General features: G+C 40.8%; 1 protein-coding gene across 31 annotated transcripts in view; it reads right to left on the bottom strand.

Annotated features, from left to right (window-relative positions):
• The window catches only part of ZMIZ1 (zinc finger MIZ-type containing 1), a 480,632-nt gene that overhangs the window by 196,472 nt on the left and 261,613 nt on the right, over positions 1-22,547 (bottom strand). For all 31 annotated transcript variants that reach the window (XM_043551273.1, XM_043551283.1, XM_043551284.1 and 28 more), the window contains one exon: positions 14,372-14,482. In XM_043551273.1, the coding sequence (XP_043407208.1) occupies positions 14,372-14,431 (60 nt within the window). In that variant the 5' untranslated portion in view covers positions 14,432-14,482. The remainder of the gene's footprint in view (positions 1-14,371; positions 14,483-22,547) is intronic.

Genomic DNA, 22,547 nt, shown 5'->3' with positions numbered 1-22,547 from the left:
GCACAGACCGATTAAATGACTCATACAAGGCCACAGACCTAAGAATTAAATCCACAGTTACTAAGAGAAGATACAGTGAAAGCAGACGGCCTTTGATACATTTCAGTATGTGCAGTTCCCATTTCAAGGGAAGGAAAACAATAAATAGTGAGCAAGGAAACAACATCTTTATCGAGAGCATTTATATGAAAAAAAGTCAGCACAGACAAGCAGGGTCAAATTCAAATGGGTAGGTATGTGCCACTCCCATGGAAATCTCTGAGCAAAATTCAGTGTTGAAAATAGGCACAAGGAACTGTATAGTAATCAATGAGGTAGCGTAACTTACACTGATGCAGAATTCAGCAGACATGCAAAGTGTTCTCAGTCTACAAACCAACGGACCATTGTGTGGGTTAAGAGGAAAAGCACCGAGAGTGTACAAAATAAAGCAATGCTTCCAAGCTTAATTATCCCCCTGCTTCCTATTACACCTTTTCTGCTTCTTAACCTTATACGAACACATTTATTGCAAAGCCCCATTTGCTTCCCCACCATTTATAAGTGACATTCTTTTTTTTTGCATGGCCAATGCACACCAAATCAATTTCTAGGGCTGCACAAATATTTTGGAAATTTTGACAAAGAATTTTTCAAATACTGTTGCTGGGTTTTGTTCAGTTTATAGAGTGGTTGAAATTTTTCAAAAATTTGAAGTTTCAGCTAAAGAATGTTCATGGCAAAATGTTTCACTACCTTTTTTTCTGAAGTTTTCAACAAGCTGTTTTCCAACCTGCTTGTCCCCAAACAGGTAACTGACCCCACTCTGTAGGTCAGAACTGAATCTGGCCCACACTGAGTCTTCCCAACTCATATTAAATAGTCTATTCCCTTTAGAATATTGCCCCTGTGGGCAGGGGATCACTTGCAAAACAAAGACCACTCTCACAATGATACACAGACGTTTGCAGAATTGATTCCAGAATTTATCCAATTTATTTTTCAAAATTTAAATAGCAATGTCAGCTTAACCACTTTGCCGTGTTGGTCCGTTAATTTAGTGACCACAAGATTTGCTTTTGAGCTGCGGAGGGAGAGTAGGGGTGGGGGTAGGGGTAGGGGATAATGTGTGTCTGGGAGCAACTCCATCTTATCCACCTACTTTAAAAAGCCATGGTATGTGTCAGCAATATATTCATCATGAGGCTGTTCTTGAAAACCATTAGCAGAAGCTAAAAGAGCTGAAATGAGGATTACTGTTTGACTTTGCTGATCAGAATTACAAGGGCTGCATCTCTTTTCTGGGTTATATGCTTAGTATATAAATAGCTGCAGTACACACTGAATATTTACAATAGAACCTTTGTCTCCTATTAAGGCAGAAAACGACAAAAGCACCTTCTCTATAACAAAAATTATTGGGTGCTGTTGCGCTATGCTCTGCCCCGGCCAATGTGCTTTTGCGGTTTAAGACCTGAGCCTGGTATCTTATTCTCATAGCCAGCAGAGAAAACTGGCTCACTTTAGCGGCAACAGCTCATTTCGCTCAATAGTAATGCATATATCCAGTTACAACAACATTTGCCAATCCAGTCTTTAGCCATGTCACCATCACCACCTGAGGAATGGTAATACTCAACCTGGAGCTCTCAGATCAATGTGGTACACGTAAGGGAGGCCTGATTTGTGCTTCCCCTTCTGCCTATTCTAAGGTGGAACAAGAGCGATGTTGATCATAAGAACACTCCATGACACACAAGGCCCCATGGAAAGTGCCGGACATCTGGATTATCATTATGGACACTGCTTCTTGAGTCCTTCCTTCAGAGAGGAGAAAAGTACCTTTCCTTCCCAACATCCCTGGGAGGGGGAGAGTGTGGCAAGCAAAAGAGAAGCAAGAAGCCACAATGAGTCTCAAGATAATCAGAGCATAGTTATTAAGTTGCATCTTTAATCATATTTTCCTGACCAGGCATAATGATACAAAGCTTCAGTATTACAAGTGCAAACATCAACATGTAAAGTTAGGATTTCCTGGCACAACTATTTGGTGGCACTTCAGGACCCTTTTTAATAATTATATGGTTCCTCACATCTTCATGTCTAAGCATCACTGCCTAAGGTTATTAATAGCAAAAAAATTATGACAACTAGTATGTCTAACTGGTGCACTACACTCATATAGGAGAATGAAACTAGACCGGTCAATTTCATTTTCTAGCCATCTTGACCTGGTTCACATGTGCTAGCTCAAGGCACTAGTACTTGGGATCATATAGCACTTCTGGAGAACTTTATATATACTTATACATTTATATCGAAAATATATTAAAAATAAAAAGCCTGTACATGAGTTCTAGGTGCCCCAACAAAAATTAAATGCACAGTCTCTTAGAATATCACTCATAAGTTAACATACCCACAAGAAAATACACAGCAAAATATACTGCCCCTTCCTATTCCACACAAAGCCCCAAAACTTCAGCAGCTCCTATCAATTATGTACGATTTTCCAGTGTCCCCAGAAGGTCAAGAAATGTGGGCCATTTTGGAGGAGGAGGGGTGGGGGGATGAGTTCCAGAGCGAATGGGCTTTCAAATAGAACACACTCTTTACTACGACCCTCCGTCTTATGCTGGGGGACAAGCTAGAGCACCTTTGCTGATCTCAACTCCAGAACAGTGATATGGAGAAAGGGGTGGGTCTCTCAAGTGGGCAGGTTCCAAGCCATTTAGATCTGTGAGATCCTGTCTGCTGTGAAATTTAAGTAAGACTCATGAAAACATTTGTACTCATACTGGACTCTCCCCCTTCTCCTCAATTTGATTTCCAATATAAAAGGTTATAATAAAATACAACACCATGGGTGGGTGAGTCAAACATTTACCCCTTTCCATTCTGGGTGGGTGAATACTGGATATTGCCCACTCTAGTTAGCCAGGCTGTTTACACAAAGAAAATTCAGCAAAGGTGTTGGGGTGCTTTAACCAGGAACCGATTTAATGATATAGGAACTTCCATCTGCAATGCCTGTGCCATTTAGCAAGGCCATTTGAGTTCTTAAATATCTCAAGGTGTTTCTGAGTTACCATTCTCAAGGTATCTATCAGCCGTTCCCTCCAAAATATACCAGGTCGCCCTACGTGGATAACAATCTAAACCTTTACTTCAGGTGAAGTTGTTAATGTATTTTATTGACGGAAGCTGATTTGTTCCACACACATGCTTACTTGTCTTGTTTACAAGAATCTACTTGCACAATGTATTTTAAAATAGGATATATGGAGACAACAGGTCAGTAGGGTCCTCGGTCTGCAAAATTCCACATTAGGAACAATTATATAATTTGAAGCTGAAATGACAGCATTTTGAATTATCTGGGTTTATTCATAAGTAATGTCTGAACAGATTTTGGAAACCGTAGATTGCTACACAAGTGCTAAATACAATTGATAAGTAATTCTATAGCACCTTCCACTGGAGAATCTTACCGATTTACAGATGTCAATGAAGGTCACAATGCCCCGAGAATGATAGGAAAGTATTAATCCTTGCTCTTTCCAATGGACCAAACTCAATTTTTATTCTATTTTCTCAATTCTAGTGGCATAAGGGCAGGGATTTTGTTGGAAAACAGTAAGAAATCCACAGTCAACAGTCAATTTATGTACACTGTATTGGGTTTGACATGTACTTTTTCAAAGGTTTTTTACTCATTTACCGAACACTTTTAAATATTTATCATCTGTCTTCCTTGTATTTCAGTGTTTTAGTTTTATTATTTTAATCTCATAGTCCATACAGAATGAATAGAACTGATGCCACTCTAATAAGACATACATCCAAACATGTCCTACTCTCACCAGCTCCTATCAGCAACCTATACATTCTTAACATGTTTCAAATTCGTACATAAAATGTCTGCATGGGAATGATTTTTCAGTATTCCTAGGAAAGACGAAATTTGCAATACTCATTGAAATAAAGATAAACATACATTCAGAAAGCCTCTGGGCTATTTTTAGAAAGGGCCACATATAGCAGGAGGTGCATGTAATTGATTAACCTCTTCATTGTTTTAAATGGCCAACCTGAAGGTTACAACTAACACTGGAAATTAAAGTTCCATCGCCAATAGCAATTTTACGATTTCCTGTACGAAGGAGCATTCAGTGATGATTACCCTGAGAAACAACACAAGACATCTGAATGTTCAAACTTTGTTTCAAATCATAACCTGATAAATTTAACTTAATTTCTCACATTATGATCACTTATAGGGTGACTGTTTCAGAGATTCAATTTTGAGGGGTCAAATTCCCGAGACCATTAGATTTATAACTCAGTACTTTTTTTTTTTTTTTTTAATCATCAATGTCCACTCCAGTTTCAGGAAGAATATTTGTAACTGGCATTGCAGGCAGCTGTTCAGAGTTTGATTTAGTCTTTAAAAAGTCATCAATTTCCTTTTCATGAAACCCTGAACAAACATTTAAAAATGCTTTTGTCTGACCACAAACAGTAGACAAATACCCCATAGAACCATTAAGTGTCCTTAATTTTCCAGGACACAACAATGACACTTGCCATCCACCTTCCTGAAACCTAGAGTCCAAGCATCCACTTTCCTTCTCCTCTTCTTGTTTATCCCTATCCTAGTCTGGAAAAAATAGGACTGATAATTCTGAAGGGGAAAAGGCAGGCAGCAATACCAGCCAGGAATGCACAAGTTTGTAGGCATATACCCTGTCAGTTCTACTCTTTCTGTACCTCCAACAGAGGCTCCAATAGGGCTCTTTTAGTTACTGTCCTATACATTTTGCCCATTTCCATCTGCATTTACAGTTTTCAGTGTCGGACTGCTTCAAAACAGAGTAATAAATAATTTGGGATCCTGGATTTTTATATAAGCTAAGAATCCCAGTAAGCATCATATTCAAAAAAATCCTTTTCAGGATTTATTTCAGACTCTCAAGTTTGGAGTGAAATGAAAACTTGTCTTTAATTAAAGCTCTACAAGGCACTGCACTGTTGCTTCTGAATCTTACTTCTGCTTTCAGACAGGAGAAGAGGGAAACTGACAGTTAAGACGTCCTCTCCCTTCCAATCCTGCTGCCAAAGGGGAAAGCAGGCTGGCCCAGGAGTTCCTGAGCTAGAACAGGAATGCAGTGTCCCTGAAGACCATGACACCTCAGTCACTTGTGCTATAGGGCTGGGCCTGTTGGATATGCCCCAAAATAATCCTCATAGCCTGCTGAGTTATCAAATGATGCTCTCCTTTTAGTTGCTCCCTCGTTTCTATCCTCTGGCTTCAATTTCAAGTTAAACAAAGTGCTTGTTTACTAAGCTAAACTGGCTAGACAACATTACCTGTCCAATGCACTGCTCCAAAGCTTGAATTGTTTGTAGTATCACCTCCTCCTCATTTTCTGGCTGTGAGAGGCTGACCAAGAAGGGATAATCAGTTGTCACCGTACCTCTGATTCCAACCCCCATCTCAGCAAGTCTAGACTGCTGTAACAATAACTTTGTAACTGGAGTAACCGCCAAAGTTCTGACCTCAGATTCCTGAGCAGCCCTACTGACTCTCTTCTTGGGAGCCATAATGCTTCCCACAAATAGCGAGAAAGGGAAGAGGAAAACCAGGAATCGTCAAATGCTCAGAGTAGCAGAACGGCACCTCCTGGTAGGTAATCAGACAGCTGAGGACACCGAGACCCACCCAAAGAAAAACAGTTGCTGTTGGAAGTCAAAGTTTCAGCAGCACTATCTCCCCCACTGCTTCTGTAACCAGTTCATCCAAATAGGAAGTGACCCTCCCCCAAGGAAATTACCCTTCTCCTTTCCCTTCCTTACCCCATGTACTTCTGTGTTTTATGCATTTGGGGGAGGAGGGCAACTCTGTGATGTCAGCTTCTTTTTCAGTTAGAAATCAAACAGCTCAAATGCAGGGAGGAGGGCGGGAAGATCTCTGGCAGCTAGCCCATACCAGCTAAAGAAGAAAGGGTCCATTATGCCATGGAACACCATGATGCTGTTAATATAAATGGCCATTATGTCTGCTTGGAAATAACAGTGTCTTTCCCCTACCCTGATCCAACATTTAAAGAACCTGATGGAAAATAAGTTACTTCAATTGGCATCATAAAAGCTTCTTCCCTCCTCCTTAGCAGAGCAGAATGTCAGGGCTGATGGGAGACTTTTCTCAGGGCTTGTCTATGTGGAGAGCTAGCGCATGGTAAGCTGAGATGTAAATCTGTAACGCTCTGGCCTACCATGCATTGACTGGCCATGTGGTCTCTGCTAGGTTGAAGCAGACTCTGGAATTTTTAGTGCACAATAGGAGGGTCCACATGTGCAGCAGCCTAGAGCGCTGTAGATTTACGCCCCAGCTTGCTGTGCACTTACACTCTGTAGAGACATGCCAATAAGCATTTGTGGAAACTTACAGACACCTGGGGACTTGCCAGAGCAAAAAGGAACATAGGGTAACATTTTCAAAAGTGCCTTAGTGACTCAGGAGTCTGTTGGCCATATTTCAAAGGTATTCAGGCACCTAAAATGAAATCAGAGTTAGATCTTGTTGGAAATCCCACTAGGCATTTATCTGCATCTGTAACAGGCACCTAAGTACCTTTAAAAATCTGGTCCCAAGTCCCATTTCCAAACGTGATATAAGCACTTAGGGGCCTAAGTCTCATTGAAAGTTAATGGGATTTCAGATCCTAAGTACTTAAGTCACCTTTGAAAATAGGACTTAGGACCCCAAGTCAATTCTGCGCTTTAAAATATCTAATCAGCAGACTTTTATCTGGATATTGGAATGGCCCACACAATACCCGTTATTAACAGCAATAACATAACAGATTTACGAACTTAAACAATTCATACACTGATTGGGTTTGAACCATTAAGTAAATGAAGGTCAGGCTAACTTCTCACCTAGCAAGCAGGACATATTCCACAGTTGTGCAACTAACTCCATCACCCAAAGACCTAAGTCAGGTACACTAACCATTTGCATGGTAGATAGTGCATACCTAGTTGGCACTAGAAAAACAAAGGCCAATGTAGCGAACAATCAACATACCCTGGGGTGCAGCTCAAGGCTCAGACACAACCTCCAGTTTGAAGATGCATAAAAATGGTGAAAACTTGTGTTTCTTTTTAAAAATCGAATCTCTCTGCAGTTACCCACTTTCAGAACTGCAGCATGCCCTTTGCCCCAGCACACCTTCACATGTTGCTGTGTGGTTTAACCAACATTCTGAAACTGCATTCAGTATCACAACGTGCTGTCTTGGTGCACTGCACATTAATAAATGAGAATGGACTTTCCTGTCTGGTGTACGGAGGAGCACGTTCCACCATCACCGACAGAGTTCTCTTTCAGTTTTAGTGGCAGAGATGTGTGAAATGGAGGGACCAGGGTGCTAAAAGAGAGACAGTAAGAAAATTTTGAAGAAAAAAATTGATAAAAAAACATTATTCGGTATTTACCCCTCCCCCCATTTTTGGACAGATCTAATCTAATCTAGCTGTCCATGGATAATATATTAATTGTATCCATTGTCTGAAGCACATGGATTCATTACTGTACTACCACATATAAGCATATGAAAGGAAATAAGCAGAACCTTGCCCCTGTGAAGATATTCAACTTGACGGACAAGACAAAAACGGGATGTCAAAAATCAGAGACATACTACCATCTGTATCACATATTTATTGCAGAGCGAAGGCCAGTTGCTAATCAAAGAATTCCATGTGCATGATTGACCCATAGCCTTTTGGATTTCCAATATTGTTAAAATTATAGCCTTTATTTACCCATGAAAATCACATGCCATTTTTAGCAGTAGGTCAGATGAGATAATTACGTGGAAGAGTAATATTCTTCCTAATATTGTAGACTTTAAAGATTGAAAGCTTTGAGAGCGTACATTCCCTCTATGAAAAAATCACTCATCCCTTAAAAACAGGTGCTACAATAAAGCAATTGACAGAACTTGGGGAATAGGCACGCTCACCACTAGCTGAGCTCAAAGAGTTGAAGGATCATATTCAAGAGGCTGCACCTTTCATAAACCCAGCCAATTCTCAAGTAACAAGCCACCCAAATTTTGCCTTTGACACAAACATGGGTACAAAGCATATGCTTCCTTCCCCTGGTCTGTTTAAACCACGCCACGTCTTTTCTCTTTCCCTCACATCCTGACTGCCCTCATCAGAAGGGCAGCCTACGAAGATGAAGGATCAAAGATGGTAGAAATGTTGATTGATAAAGTCTATAAATGGGAAGACTTGAGAAGCAAGTCTTTTCCTAAACATATTTGCCCACAGCAGAGAGATTTCCAATGACCGAGGAGGGAAGCATACAGGCCTATATGTAACTATACAGGCCTCAGGAAAAATAGGAGCAAGATAGATAGTAGAACACTTTTGATGAACAGACCAACCAATAATCTATAACAAACATGACTTTTTTTAAGGTAAAGAAAGGACCTTTTCAACCTTATCTTTATTGGCATAAGCTATTGGATAATTCAGTATTAAAAACAGCATTAGCTACATGGAACTACAACAACTAATAAGAAGGTGTTTCTGCCCAAATATTCTCTATGGCAAAATGCCATTAATTTTTAAAATTAGTGAATTATGCAACTTTCAAGTATCTTTATCTTTTCAAGTATCTTTCAAGTATCTTTACACCATTAACCCACACCAGTCCATATTAAACACTATTAACAAAATACATTAATAGTGTAGTGCTTTTATGCTTATGAGTTGGGAACACTGACATTAATCTCCAACAAGAGATTTTGGAAAGTAGGAAGATTTTTTTTCAAATGGTTTCAGGATTTTCATGCTAACAGAAGTTATGCAAATATGTGAAGAATCCAACTTTCCACCAAATGGCAAGCTACAAAAAAATCCAAGCACTGAAAGCAGAAAAAGAAAAAGTCTGGTTCCAAGGTTAGTTTGCAATTGCAGAAAGAAAGAAGCAACACAAACACATACAATTAGACTTTTTAGCATACATCTGCTGAATGGCCAGCTAGGCAATAAAAAGCATTCAAACCACAGCAATTCAGCAAGCTCCTTCTTTGAAGAGAAGGGGAAGAAATGCTAATCTGCTTCTAGAAATCAGCAATATGATGTGTGCTTCCCATTAGGTTGGGTTCAACGAGTGATAGAGCATCGCTTGATGTGATATTGCTCAGTGCACCCTGATGTAACATGACACCTGCAGCGGAAACAGCACTCTCCACTCCCACCACAGCAAAATACCCCAGATACCAGAGAACCTCCAGATACTTCCTTTAACCTATTACTGGAAATAAACGTGGCTATTTCAACACAACTTTAACATGCATCATGAAGGCAACCCTCAGTCCAGTATCAAGATATCAGGTGTATTTTGAAAGGGGTGATTTCCTTGTAATTTTTACATGGAAAGATTTTCTGACCTTCCTCACTTCAAGAATTTCACAAAAGCCATAACAAGCTATATGCACACAGGGCCAGTTCAGAAAGCAGTAGACAGCAGCCAGGAAGTCTCAGGGTTGGGGCAGCTTTACATTTTGGATCTAGATATTTTTAAGGTTACAGGGGTCCAATCCAAAGACTTTGCAGGAGGCCTGGAATTTGCTCATACTGCCTAAGAAAAATAATGGATGGTATGACTCAAGTCATTATTTACTTGGCTGAAGTATCACAAGGGTATTATGAGGAATGAATAAAAAAAGCAAATACTACAATGGGGATGACAGGATTGTTGGGGGTACTGGTCATGGGATATACAGTCAGTCTTTTATTATTATTATTATTATTCTCCTAGTGGCTAGCTCATATCCAACCCAGTTGTTTGGCAGTTACTGAAAGTTACCAGTGTGAATAAGGCTATTGGGTTGCCTCCCAAAATACACCACAGTGTTGAGTACTCATTGGGCAGTCCCAGCAGAGGACTGAAGGGGAGCATAGAGACTAAACTACCCTCTCACCCCTGCGTGGGCCGGTCAGACCAGTGGTTCTCAAACTTTAGCAACCCGAGGATCCCCATTTTGATTTAAAATTTTTTGGCTCCCCCCCAAGCCTCCCCCGCTCAGCCCCTTCACCCAAGGCCCCACTCCACCCCACTGGGAGGGAGACGGAGAAGTTGATCAGTGCGGCCAGCGACCTCAGATATGACCCACTGACTCCCTGGAGTACCCTTGCAGACCTCCAGAGGTCCACACCCCAGTTTGAGAAACCCTGGGCTAAGCTATATTAGCCAGATGGTGTGGGGGATCTGTCTGTGCTGTAAGTGTTCTGTGAATAAACAGAGCACTTCAGTTTGCAGGGGCTATCAGTCCTGCACTTTTGATGAGAACTTCGCTTAAACAAACATGTAAAAATGTAACTAAGGTTTATTTCGCACCCACCCACCCACCCTGCCCCCTCAGTTCACCCACAATTCTCCTTTGTGACATGGTGAACTAATTGTACATACCTAGGGAAGAATATTACTTAAGTTTTTCTACTGAACACTGAAAAAAATGTACCCTTGATTTTAGAGAACATACTCCCATGTATGCTGTAGTATTCACACTGAGAGACCACACAAGCTGTTACAGTTTCACAGAAGGCTAGTAATTTTTTTAAAGAGCTAATATATTTCCTTGTCTCCTGTTTGTCCTGTTTTATCTACTCCGAAACATTTTTGTTACTAATACACCTCATTTCCTCGCTAACGGATCAATATACAGGTTTTTGTTTCCTTTTTTAAAACGCAAAAAAATAAGGAGAAAAATCACAACTTTGATCCTGAAACAGGAGTCAATGGAGTCAGAAAAGGATATTGTCTGAGTCTCAGAGACTGGGAAGAAAGAAACCTGCGCTGACCCTCTGTTGTAACCCGATCCAGTTAAAGAAGTATAGGGATTACCATTTGTAGTGTTTCTCAGGGGTTGGGGTGAGGGGCAGGGAGTGCAGCAGACAGTTCTCAGTCTGGTTGCATGGGCCAATAGCTGCTAGAAAGGTTATAAAATGTGTAGACACTGGACGCCAAGGAAAGATTTTTGATGGGGTGGTGGTTTTTTTTTTTTTGGCATTGCCTTTCATGCTCCTGATGTGTTAACAATCTCGCAAAGCACACATCTTTCTAGGAGGGAAGGGCAATGTTACTTTTTGTTTACTAGGTGGTGGGGGTGGAGTGGAGTAGATAAGGTAGGGAAGGATGTCTGACACAGGCATGATTCCCAATTGTCAATACATAGCACAAAGTATTATCAGGCTCCCCACATCAAGGAAGCTGTACGTGAGTAAGAGCAAGGGACCTGACCCTTAGCTGCTGTAAAGCAACACAGCTCCACAGATTTATACCATCTGGGGATCTGGGCCAACCGACGGGCAAACCCAGTTAACATTCTGAAGCAAGGACTCTTGATACCAGGAGGGCATTTACAAATGCATGGGCCAAAGATTCCCAGCATTGAGGCAGTAGGGCAGGGTCAGTTTATGTGATCTTTCCCCACTGTTATAAAAAGACATTGTATAGGATTTTAAAATTGCCATTACTAAAATTGTGAAAAACTAAGGGGCTATTTATAGGCTAACCTTTTCACGGAAAAAAATACATTAGTCTATATAAAAAAAGCCCAAACCAAAGAAGCTTATGCTGAGGAACTAAACTCGGTGTGCATTCTCTGCATCCAGCTGCTGGCTGGCCAGGCTACCGTTGTTAGTGGGTGAGGGTAAAAAAGCAACCATTTTCAAATTTAGATAGCCAGAACTCTTCTACTTCCTCCTCTGTAGGAGGTTGTGGGGCATTCTCACTTGCCAGGGTCGCCACTTATCTTCCTGGTGTCTGGCAGAACAAAAATCACTGTGTTTGCTGGGTTGTGGCACCATTCCCTAACCTACACAAATGGAACACAAAGTCTCCTGTTAACTCATCTTCCAGACAGCCTCCCTTCCACACACAATTGGGAACGTCCTATGAATGCCGGGAAGGTAATTGGCTTTCCTTCCTTCCTCCTCTTTCCGGTCACTAAATTGTTTCATAGAAACACAGGTTAGGTACCTAATTTAAAGCAGCAGTGTTTGGGTGCAGTATTAGTGGTTTAGCTGTACAAATTATCCACTATGCAGCCAAAAACTGTTCTTCTGAAAAAGCTTCATTGTGTTTTGCCTTGGATTATTGCAAAAAATATATGTGAATTCTGGCGCCTCTGGAGAAAGAGACCCTTCATTTACCCATGGAATACACAGAGAACAGCATCTTCCATCCAGCCCCATCTGTCTCTCTCAGCCTGACCTGGAGGTCTGCTTCTAGGCTGGGAAAGCAAGGTTGCTCCCCATGCTCCACCTGCTCTTGGCCTCTCGGTTGGGACTGTCAGGAAGCAGGCTAATTAGCGCCAAACAAGATTGATTTGGGGGATGTGGATACTTATCCCCAAGGAGCGGGGCTGAGGCCCCACAACTTAATTTCACTTGGGCCTCTGTACAGCCATGAGATAACTTTCAGGTCCCTTGACTAGGACTGGATTTGGACCAACTGAAGTCCATGAACCAGACTCATCGGATTTGTCCCAGCATCTGCGCTTATTAAAAATTGGGGGGGGGGGGGGGAGAGGAAGCACGGGGGGGATATCAGCTGTTTTAGACAATCTTCTAACCTTCCCCAAACCAGCTGTTTTCAGCTCCCCACGTCAGTAAAACCAGACTAGAAAATAAACAAAAACTTTCAGAACCAACGCCTCCAGCTGCTTTAAAATAATTGATTTGTATGAAAAAAATATCCTTTAACTTAGAAAACATAATCCTCGGCTAACAGCCACATGCCAGATAGTGCTGCACAGTGTGATGCTATACAATGGTGGCTATTTCTAAAGCTAAGAGCAAGGAAGCAGATAAAAGCAATAGAAGACGATGTTTCAGAAGTCTAGGTGTAGCCAATATACCACCACTTGTTCTTACTTTAATCTGAGCTTCAAATGAGGATTTAAGTTAGGGTACTAAATTCTCACTCCACCGTGCAAAAGAAAGTTATGAGGGGAGAGAGGACCACAGCATGAAGAATGTTTTTAACAGAGAGAGATTTTTATGCTATGAGGGTAAGATTTCATACATAGTTAACACACACATTAACCGGGGATCCTACTAGAATTATTTATTATTTGTATCACAGCAGTACCTAGAGGCTAGAACCCCATCATGTTGGTACTGTATAAACATATAATAAAGACCGACCCTGCCCTGCAGAAATTAAAAAAATGGAAGCAAATAATCTATACTGGCCTCTAGATCATCATGGTGACAATTGTTCAGGAAGTATTATGAGAGGTGAACTGGTAAAAAAAGGGGGAAATTGTGGAAAGTGTTATGAAAAATGTGTCCCCTTTTTTTGGTTGTAATTTGAAATTTCACTGAAACAAAAATTCAGAACATTTCATCCAGCTCTAATGAGTGATATTTTAGAGTTCATCTCGTGGGATCCATTTGGGTTAAGAGATCTCCCAAATACATTTTTAAAAGGCCACATGGTGGGGTGGGCGTGGGGGTCCCTATTCAAATTGGTTGGAAATAAAATACAGCAACCTTTAGCGTCATCTCAAATTGAGAAACTGCACCCCCACCATCACCCACCCACAGCGACAGATTCCTGTCAGAGAAAGTATGCAGCTGGAGGGCGGGAGTCAGGCAGCACAGCTCACAAGGAGGAGTGAGCAGGCAGAGATGGTGTCAGCTTCTTCTGCCATCAATTAGACAAGCATTTGGAACTACTTCTTTCCTCCCCCAGTAATTCAGAGAGGGTAACATTTTAAAAAGCCCCAAAGGAATTCTGGAGCCTAAATTCCATTTTCAAAAGTGTTTTAGGTATTTAGGGCCCAGATCCTCAAAGCAACTAGTTCCTGCTGAAATCAATGGGAGCGAGCCTAAGTCCTACAGACTTTCAATGAAACTTAGGCTCCTAAGTGCCTACGTCATTTCTGAACATGGGGCTTAGATGCTTATGAAAATTTAGCCCCAGTCTTCAGTCCCTAAACCTCAGCTTAGTTATTTAGCCAGAAACATTTTTAAAAACCACACATTAAGAACAAACATCAACTGACTATGAACTCATTCATTTGGTTTGTTCACCACTCTCTGCTTCTGGGGAGCAAACTGATTAACCCAAGCAGACGACTCTCTGGAATGGGGAGTTTGAAAGGTTTTGTTCTGTGGCGATCCTTGCAGGAGACGTTTGTCTACTCAGCCAGATTAGAAGGTTCCCTCCACACCCCTTACAAAAAGATAAAGAGGATGATCATTATACAGGCTCCAAAAGCAGCTATGTGCCATGCCAGGCAACGCAATGCCGTGGCTGCTCTAGCTTTACTCATAGTAGTGGTCTCCAGTTTCAGCTTACCTGTTTTATGCACTGCAGCCGGTCATTGGTCTGCTGTATGTGCCTGTCCATAGAATTCATTTTGATTGTCTCCACTTGGCTTCTACCTGAAAGCCATTAAAATCCCTCAATCTGCAAGATAAAAAGAAGAGGAAAGATCACTGAACAAAGTTCATGCACTTCTGCCAACTCTACTGACAGAGAGACCATGGATGTTACACATCACGGGGTTTATCCTTCCTTCCTGGGAATGATTTTTTTACTCTTCTGGTTTGGGAAAGGGAGCTCTGTCAGGGGGCCCACAAGGTATGCACAGGCAGAGGCTCTGTATTTTAAATTCAACAATGACATTCCAAAGTCACATGATGACACCTAGCTAGGTGAAGCAAACTCCACTGGGAACTTTTGTGAAGTCAATCACAAAGGTTCCTTTTACACAAAGAACTACAGAACTACTTCACCAAATGCCACTAAAATGAAACAGCAAAACTGCTGGCAACATCCAAGAAGTCTGGATTTTATGAAGACATGGACATAAAGGATTTGCCCTCCTCTTTCTATGGGAAAAAATACCTCTCGCTCTCACAAGTATTTCGGATGCACTATACTATTACATGGCCAGCAAATAAGGACTGGGATTACACAACTGAGCCTAGATATACTTGCCTAAGTATTTGTTAGGAAAGCTTTGGATCTCGGTACTTTAAGTTAGACTGATAAGAATGCCTTGATATAAAACATCATTTAAAAATGGTTCTGGAAGGAGCTGTGGTGGCAGTGAGCACAGGACTGGGATTCAGGACTCAGGCAAGATTTTCAAAAGTGACTAGTGATTTTGAGTGCCCATCTTGACATACCTTAAAGGAGTCTGATTTTTAAAAGTGCTGAGCAACAGACACCCTCTAAAAATCTGGATCCTTTAAGATGTCTCTCTTTAAGCCACAAAAACTACTAGTTGCTTTTGAAAAATCTTTGCTTCTGTTTTATCCCCGGCTTTGCTTCTGACTTGCTATGTAACCTTAGGGAAGCCACAAACTCTCTGAGCCTCATTTTATGCATCTGGAAAATGAGCAGCATACTCCCATCTCAAAGAGGTGTTGAGAATTTTGATTTGCGTGGGTATAGCACGAGGAAATCATCACATGAGAAACACCACCAAGGAATTATGATGATATAAACAGCAAAACTGCGATCTGTTGGCCCCACTATTAACACTCAGCATGTTGAGCTATGTTTGCGAATGTAGGCAGCTATCAAGAGAAGCCAGAGTTAAATCGGTTTGTTAACCCCTTTTCAGAGTCAGGCTTCATGCTACTCTGCACTTGCACATTAGCATCTCTGGTCAAAATAATGAATATATCAGCACAGAATTGTTTTTCAGTGGTGGTGAAATGCAAGTAAAGAATTAAGATCAGTGACCATGCTAGGGACATGGAAGGTACTGGGTTTGCAAGTAACCTCTGCATCTCATTCTGGATTCTATTTTCTAAATCCTTCTTATCTCTGCCTCAACCCATCCCACAGCTAAAAGCTATGCCACTTATGGCTCCATCCATTTTAGAGACAGGGATAAATATCCACTTGGGATTTTGCTCTGGCCTTTCAACTACTGTAGTCAACACTAGGCTTGGCATCTAGGCCAACTGGAATGCAGTACAAACAAAGGTAACCCGCTGAGCCCCACAGTCCATACGCACTGTCTGTGGATTGAGTTTAACAGAGTCCCTCTTGGCTTTATCTGTTCTTTTACTTTAGTGGCAGAGCAGTTGCTTGGAAAGATGGAAACTTGGATTCCAACCAGCAATTTCTGTCCATAATTCACAATATCAACTGCTACACACTGCAATTTGTTTAAAAGCAGAACTGTAACAAGGCTCTAGCTATGTATAATTGTAAGTAACAGGCTTAACAGTTTTAAAGGCTTTTTTCTAATACTCCTTTCTCAGGCAAGGGTGATGAGCCAGCCAGCCAGGGCCCCCCCCCCCCCCCCAACCCCTTTCATGACACTCTGAGCGGACACGGAGTGAATACTGTGTCACAAAACTGGTCTTTGCCCATATTGATTTCTCTGTCCTTGCAACACTGTGATAGCCAGCTTGGAAGAACACTGTAAGAGGCTGCTTTCTCACACCCAATGACTGGGGCGCGGGGTTGGGGGGGAGAGAGAGGAATATTAGGATACTGGATATTAGAAAACACAATTTCACGAGGAGGGTGGTGAAGCACTGGAATGGGTTACCTAGGGAGATGGTGGAATCTCCATCCATAGAGATTTTTAGGGCCTGGCTTGACAAAGCCCTGGCTGGGATGATTTAGTTGGTGTTGGTCCTGCTTTGTGCAGGGGGTTGGACTAGATGACCCCCTGAGATATCTTCCAACCCTAATCTTTCATGATTCTATGAGAGGGGAAGGACAGATTCTGTACGACACATTCTCATGGCATATTTACATGAGTGTAAACTTTATACTGGCACAACAGGATTCCAAGTTTGCACTCCAATGTTTGCCATTGTGAATTCTAGTTTCATTCCTATCACACCTAGCAGTTCGTTTTGTTTATCATAGCTCTGTCCCTGAAAGTCTTCTCGCTCTCCACACACACATGAAAGAGAGGGTGGATTTTTCTGATGCTTGTTCTCCTAGGGAAGCTAAAACCCTTCCCCACTCCCACCTCACATCACTTTAAAGCCCTACAATTAGAGCACCTCTAAAAGTCTGCAGTGTGAATGCCCAGCCCCCAGAAAGGGAATTGTGCTCCCCTGGATGGAGATGCTGAATGCATCACTGTCACAGCACGATGGATTCCAGACCATGGCATCCGTGTGTGTCCCACGCACCCTAGCCGTCTGAGATTTCTGTACCTAACTGATAACGTTCTCTCATGGCTCCTGCCGGATTAGACTCCGGGAGAGAAATCTTTTCTGCTAGACAGCTAAATGAGGTCTTACAACAGCAGCTCAAGCACCTCATCCCCACACTCCAGACACAAGAGGGTTCAATAAAGCACTCCTGTCAATAAATTATAATACTCATGGAATGGTAAAGCCAGGTTTATGTACAAGTATCATTATTAGACTTTGCCTGCACCACCTTCTCAATGGCAGGCACTGTCTAAGAACCCTTTAGAAAACGCAGATTCATATATTTTATTAAAAATGAGTAACACATTCTTATCTGCTTACAAGACCTCAAAACAACCTCAGTAGCCATGGCGTTTAATCTTTCAGTGGACAGCAGAGGTATTTATCATGAGATAAGCTAGCCCAGACATGACACCACTTCAGCAACGATCCATCTTAAGAACTGGAATACATTATCTGCATTTTAATTGCTCATTGGGACAGAAGGAAAAGAACTCTTTACAAACAAAACAAAAACAGTAGAAATTTTCTTAACCAGCCAGTAATCACAATGCTGTGTTTAAACTGCTTTTGGAACAGAGATAAGTGCCCTTTTTTGGCATTATTTAGTTAACCCTCTCACAGCTATAAAACCCTGTAGAATCCAATTTCAAAAAACAACTCTACTCCAGGCAATAGATTCAAGGACATCCCCAATACCTCCAGAAAACATGATTCCCCTGCAAGGCTGCATGTACCAGGCACTGAAGCTGTCAGCTAATAACAACAGAAAACTCCTGTGGTGTTGTTGGCAGTACAATGTGGGGCTGGGAGACTGCAGGGGGATTCTATAGAGATAATGATAATGACTTGCATTTATATAGTACCATTCATGCCAGAAGATTGCAAAGAATTTTACAAATTGATTTATAAACTGTATATAATACACCTCCAATCATCTGACTTCCAGTTAACCACGTGTAAATGACGGTTGATCTCAGCTACCTGAACCATGCATTACTCTCCCATTTGTCCAAAACCACATCTTCCCCAACAGCGGTAAATTTCTCAGAAACTTTTAGGAAAATCAGGGCTGTACAACATGCAAAAATAAACCATGATAGTCATGCAGCTACCTCAGAGTAACATGGAAGCTGTTTCATTGCCCATAGCAACACTTAATGGTTTTGGATGGGAAGTAAAGAATACCATATGCACATGAAATTGCACAGAGAAAAAAGAAAGCTGAATAATTACCAAGGTACTGAGGGCTGGCTACATGCGGAAAATTAAAGGCACGACTATACGAGTATAATTACACTACTATAGTTGCACCAATAGACCTCTGTGTGTGGACACACTCATTCTGGAATAAGAGTGCTCTTTTCTGGTTTAGTTTATGTCTCTTTGAATGAGGATGCAACCCTACTGAAGATTAGCCGTTGTACTGTACCTTACTTTGAAAATAACAGTGTTTAAGCAAGGGCAAACTCAACAGACTGGAACGGGACAAGCCTTCTATTATTTAGTTAAGTGCTGTATCAGGTCACAAGTGAAAATGACTTTGTTGGGTCTCAATCTAGTCTCTTGTATATCAGCGTTAGCAAACCACAGCAGGATTCGGCACAACAACCAGCCTCTGTTCAGAGGGATAGCAGCAGGGGTTGCTGATCAGGATTAAAGGGCATCAACAGAGCTGTGGGGAAGAGGAAGCTTACTTGGTGCCTTAAAAAACAAAAAAATCTCTCTCTCTCTCTCTCTCACACACACGCAAATAAATTACTACTGTTTTACATGCTAACTCCATCTACAAGGATGAAAAGAATTGTTCCTGTTCCCCTTTGGTTATATTGTTCCGTGCATGGAGAATGTATTCTCCTGTTGTGTTTCTGAGGCATAGACCTGCTCTCTTTTAAAGAAAATATTATGTACATTATTCTTCCCTTCCCTCCCCGCAAGCATGTGAGTTTATAGCCCCAGGCAGTAATTAAATAGACCTCATTTACATATTTATGATGCCTCAAAAGGGGGAAAGTTTTTTTTTAAAGGAACAGATGTATTGACCTATTAGACAATGATTTTTTTTAAACCTTAAATGTATTGAATCTTTCTCTGGTGAACTGCAGTTAGAAATATGTTCTTAAGTAGGGATTATGTAGTGGATAATAGAAAAAATGGAAAAGGGAATTTCACATCTTGCTGTTCTAGTTCGTTATATTGGTTGATATTCCCCACATTTTGAGTTTTCAATTAATTTTTGTCAAAAGTTTGATTTTCAATCAAAAATATTTTCAAAAAGCATATCATTAAAAAAAATTAAGTTTTTAATCAGTTTTAGAGCTGTTTGAAACATTTCAAAAGTCACACATTTCAACAACATTTCAAAAATTTGAGATTTTTTAAAATGAAAAACAATGATTGTTTTGAAAAAAATCGTGACTTTTTTTTATCATTGCTACTTCATATGGTAGGTTATGACATGAACCGCTATTAAATCAATCACAGAACAGATTCAAACTTCAAAATTGCATGTCATTTGTGACATAACTGAGAATTGCTGGCTGGTGACCTTTAGAATGACTAGGGTGCCAAGTAGATTCAAAAATGTTGTATTTGGCACTTTACATCCATGAAACCTCACAACACCCCTATAAGATAGGTACGTGACAACCATATTTTACAGGTGGCAAAACACAGTCAGAGCTGATTGACTAGCCCATTGCCATGTGGAGAGTCAATGGCATGTAAGAGTAGAATTCCTGAGTCTCCTGGTCCCAGGTATGAAGCTCACCGGCAGATTGGTGGGAGGAAGTTGACACAGATTTTGCCTTACAACTGGCACGAATACATGTTGTTAACCACTCACTTTCATGAGCACTCAAGCTGCTGACCAGATTCCTTGCTCTACACATATACACAAAGCAGCTACCAACGTGTACACTACTGTATCAGACACCATAAAGAGTAGACAAACTGGATTGCATAAAATAAGAGCAGACCCAAGTCATCAGCTAAAACCTGAGTCCAACCTTTTCGAGAAGTTATCAAAATTTTGGTCCCTTCTTCACTCAGTGCTTGTGCCCATACACACTTTCATATCTCTCCACTTTCTGGTTTTGAGATGCAAGTAGTACTGAAATACCATAGGAAATTGCTTATGCCTGATCAGTGGAAGTAGTAGTAACTGGGAATGTCACAAGAAAGCCTATTCAGTAAGTTTCTGCCTTATTTCTAGACCACAGAGGCTCACATAATACTTGTGCACGCCGCCTGGAAACCATTACCCTCATTACCATTACCATACAGGCCCAGCATATAAACCAAAGAGATCAATTTGTAAACAATTACTAACTGATTAGTTTTGGCAAATAGATGGGAGATCCTTTAACATACAGGCAGAACTAGAGAATGGAACCTGTGTCGAAAGTAAACAATGTGTCAGCATGTATGATGGGTAATAAATAATACGCCATTTTGTAATTTAATTACTTAATTCATGTAATTAACCTAACCGTTGATTAGAACGTCACTGACAAATGAGATGGCATTTTTAGACTCAAGAGATTAGTGGTAACATAAATATAAATAAATAAATAAGTAGAGTGGAGTAATACCCACGAACAAAAAGTAATTACCTGAATTTAAAGTTAATGTTTTAAAAATTAAAGATGGAGTTACAAATAGATAACAAGATAAAGGAGAAGAAGTTTGGTAGGAGTGCACTCCTCTTAACTCACTGCATCTCATCTATTGATTTTTATCCCTTCCGCTCTCCGAGACGTAAAGGAACATCCACCACAATGTATGTGCTCAGAACAGCTAGTGTCTAAAAGGGAGAGAAAATAACTGCTGTGGGGCAAACAACAAGGGCCTAAAGATGCTGCCAGGTGAGAGCTCAGTGGGTCAAGATACTTGGTTTCAATTTTACAAGTTGAGGGTATAAGGAAGATGCACTCTAGCAGCCGCCATCTGGGAAATCATATGTTTGTTATCAATAAAAGGGTCAGACTTGGAGCCACTTCGAACCAGTCATTTGAAGTGGGAAATTTATTGAGAAAAGAAATCACACTGGTGTGGTGTACTTCATTTCTTTGTTTTAACCTTAACGAGGTGCGAGGAAGGGAAAGAAAACAATTTCCAAAGCAAGAATTCTACAATACATTTAAAATAACCCTGTCTCCCCTCAGTATCGGATGGTAGCATTGGACGAAGCACAAACTGCTGGTGAATGCTGTTGCTATGTACTACTCATGCTGTTTATTCAATCAGATACAATGGAATAATTTGTTATATGTCTCTAATATGCTGAGAGTCATAAGAGAAGGCTAAGAATTTTTTTTAATCTAATAAGTGTCTTTGATCAGGCTACAAACCAGGCTATGAACAGGATGGGAGGGGATTACATTGGCTAATGAATCAATTAAGTCATCAGCAAAGAAGTGGCTCAAGCTATGGTGTTGAAGTTTAACACAGAGATGATTAAGATGAGACACTTGTATTGTACCATTAACACATCAGGGGGGTTAAAAACAATTAATTTGCCTAACATACCATCTCTGTCAGGAGAGCAGCCAACTGAGTGCTTCACCTATACAAAAGGAGTTTAGTTTCTGCACAGAAACTTGGCCAAGGAAGATCATTACAAATTAAGATGTAAGCATGGAGGATTTAGCACCATTCGTGATTTCACATTTGCTGTTCAAATATGAAGGTACTCTATTTACTGAAACATGCCTTGAAATGACATGCACTGTTTTCACTTTATATGCACACATGTCCTATATTGCTACTACATATGTTGGTTTGTAGTATACATCTATATTAATAGGAAGAACAATGCTAAATGAAATTATTTCATTTGAAAGTACTTAAAGAACCTTCCTGTTGATTAGCTGTGTTGAAGTGAGATTGTAGGTCTGTTTTGATTAACAAAAGTACTGCACGTATTTCCCCCCCCCTCCTAGACAAGCCAGCAGATGTCTCCCTTTTCTACTAAAGCTGAGAGAGCTCCATTCCTTTCTCACACAGCAGTCTTGTGTTTCTTTAAGCCTTTACAAGCCCCTACAAATCCTTTGCTGCTGCTTCCTAACAGGGAGCACTAAAACTGACACTGTCTGTCTGACCTTGTGGTTATTGATTAACTATCTCCCCATTCGCTGCCATCTTTCACACCTCCAGAGCTTGCAAATAGAGAGCTAAGGAGTTGCAGTCATACTCCCTGACAGCTATTCTCAAAAAGGGCTGCCTTTGGAGATGCAGAGAGAGAACACTGCTGTTTGATCAAATGTGTTAATGTCAAGACTAAATACCAAACAGGTTCTGACAGCGCGTACCGTTTAATATAAATTTGTTACAAC

Source organism: Chelonia mydas, chromosome 7 (assembly GCF_015237465.2).
Source record: "Chelonia mydas isolate rCheMyd1 chromosome 7, rCheMyd1.pri.v2, whole genome shotgun sequence".
NCBI lineage: Eukaryota > Metazoa > Chordata > Testudines > Cheloniidae > Chelonia > Chelonia mydas.
The sequence above is the reverse complement of the archived record's forward strand: the minus strand, read 5'-3'. Positions and strand labels throughout refer to the sequence as shown.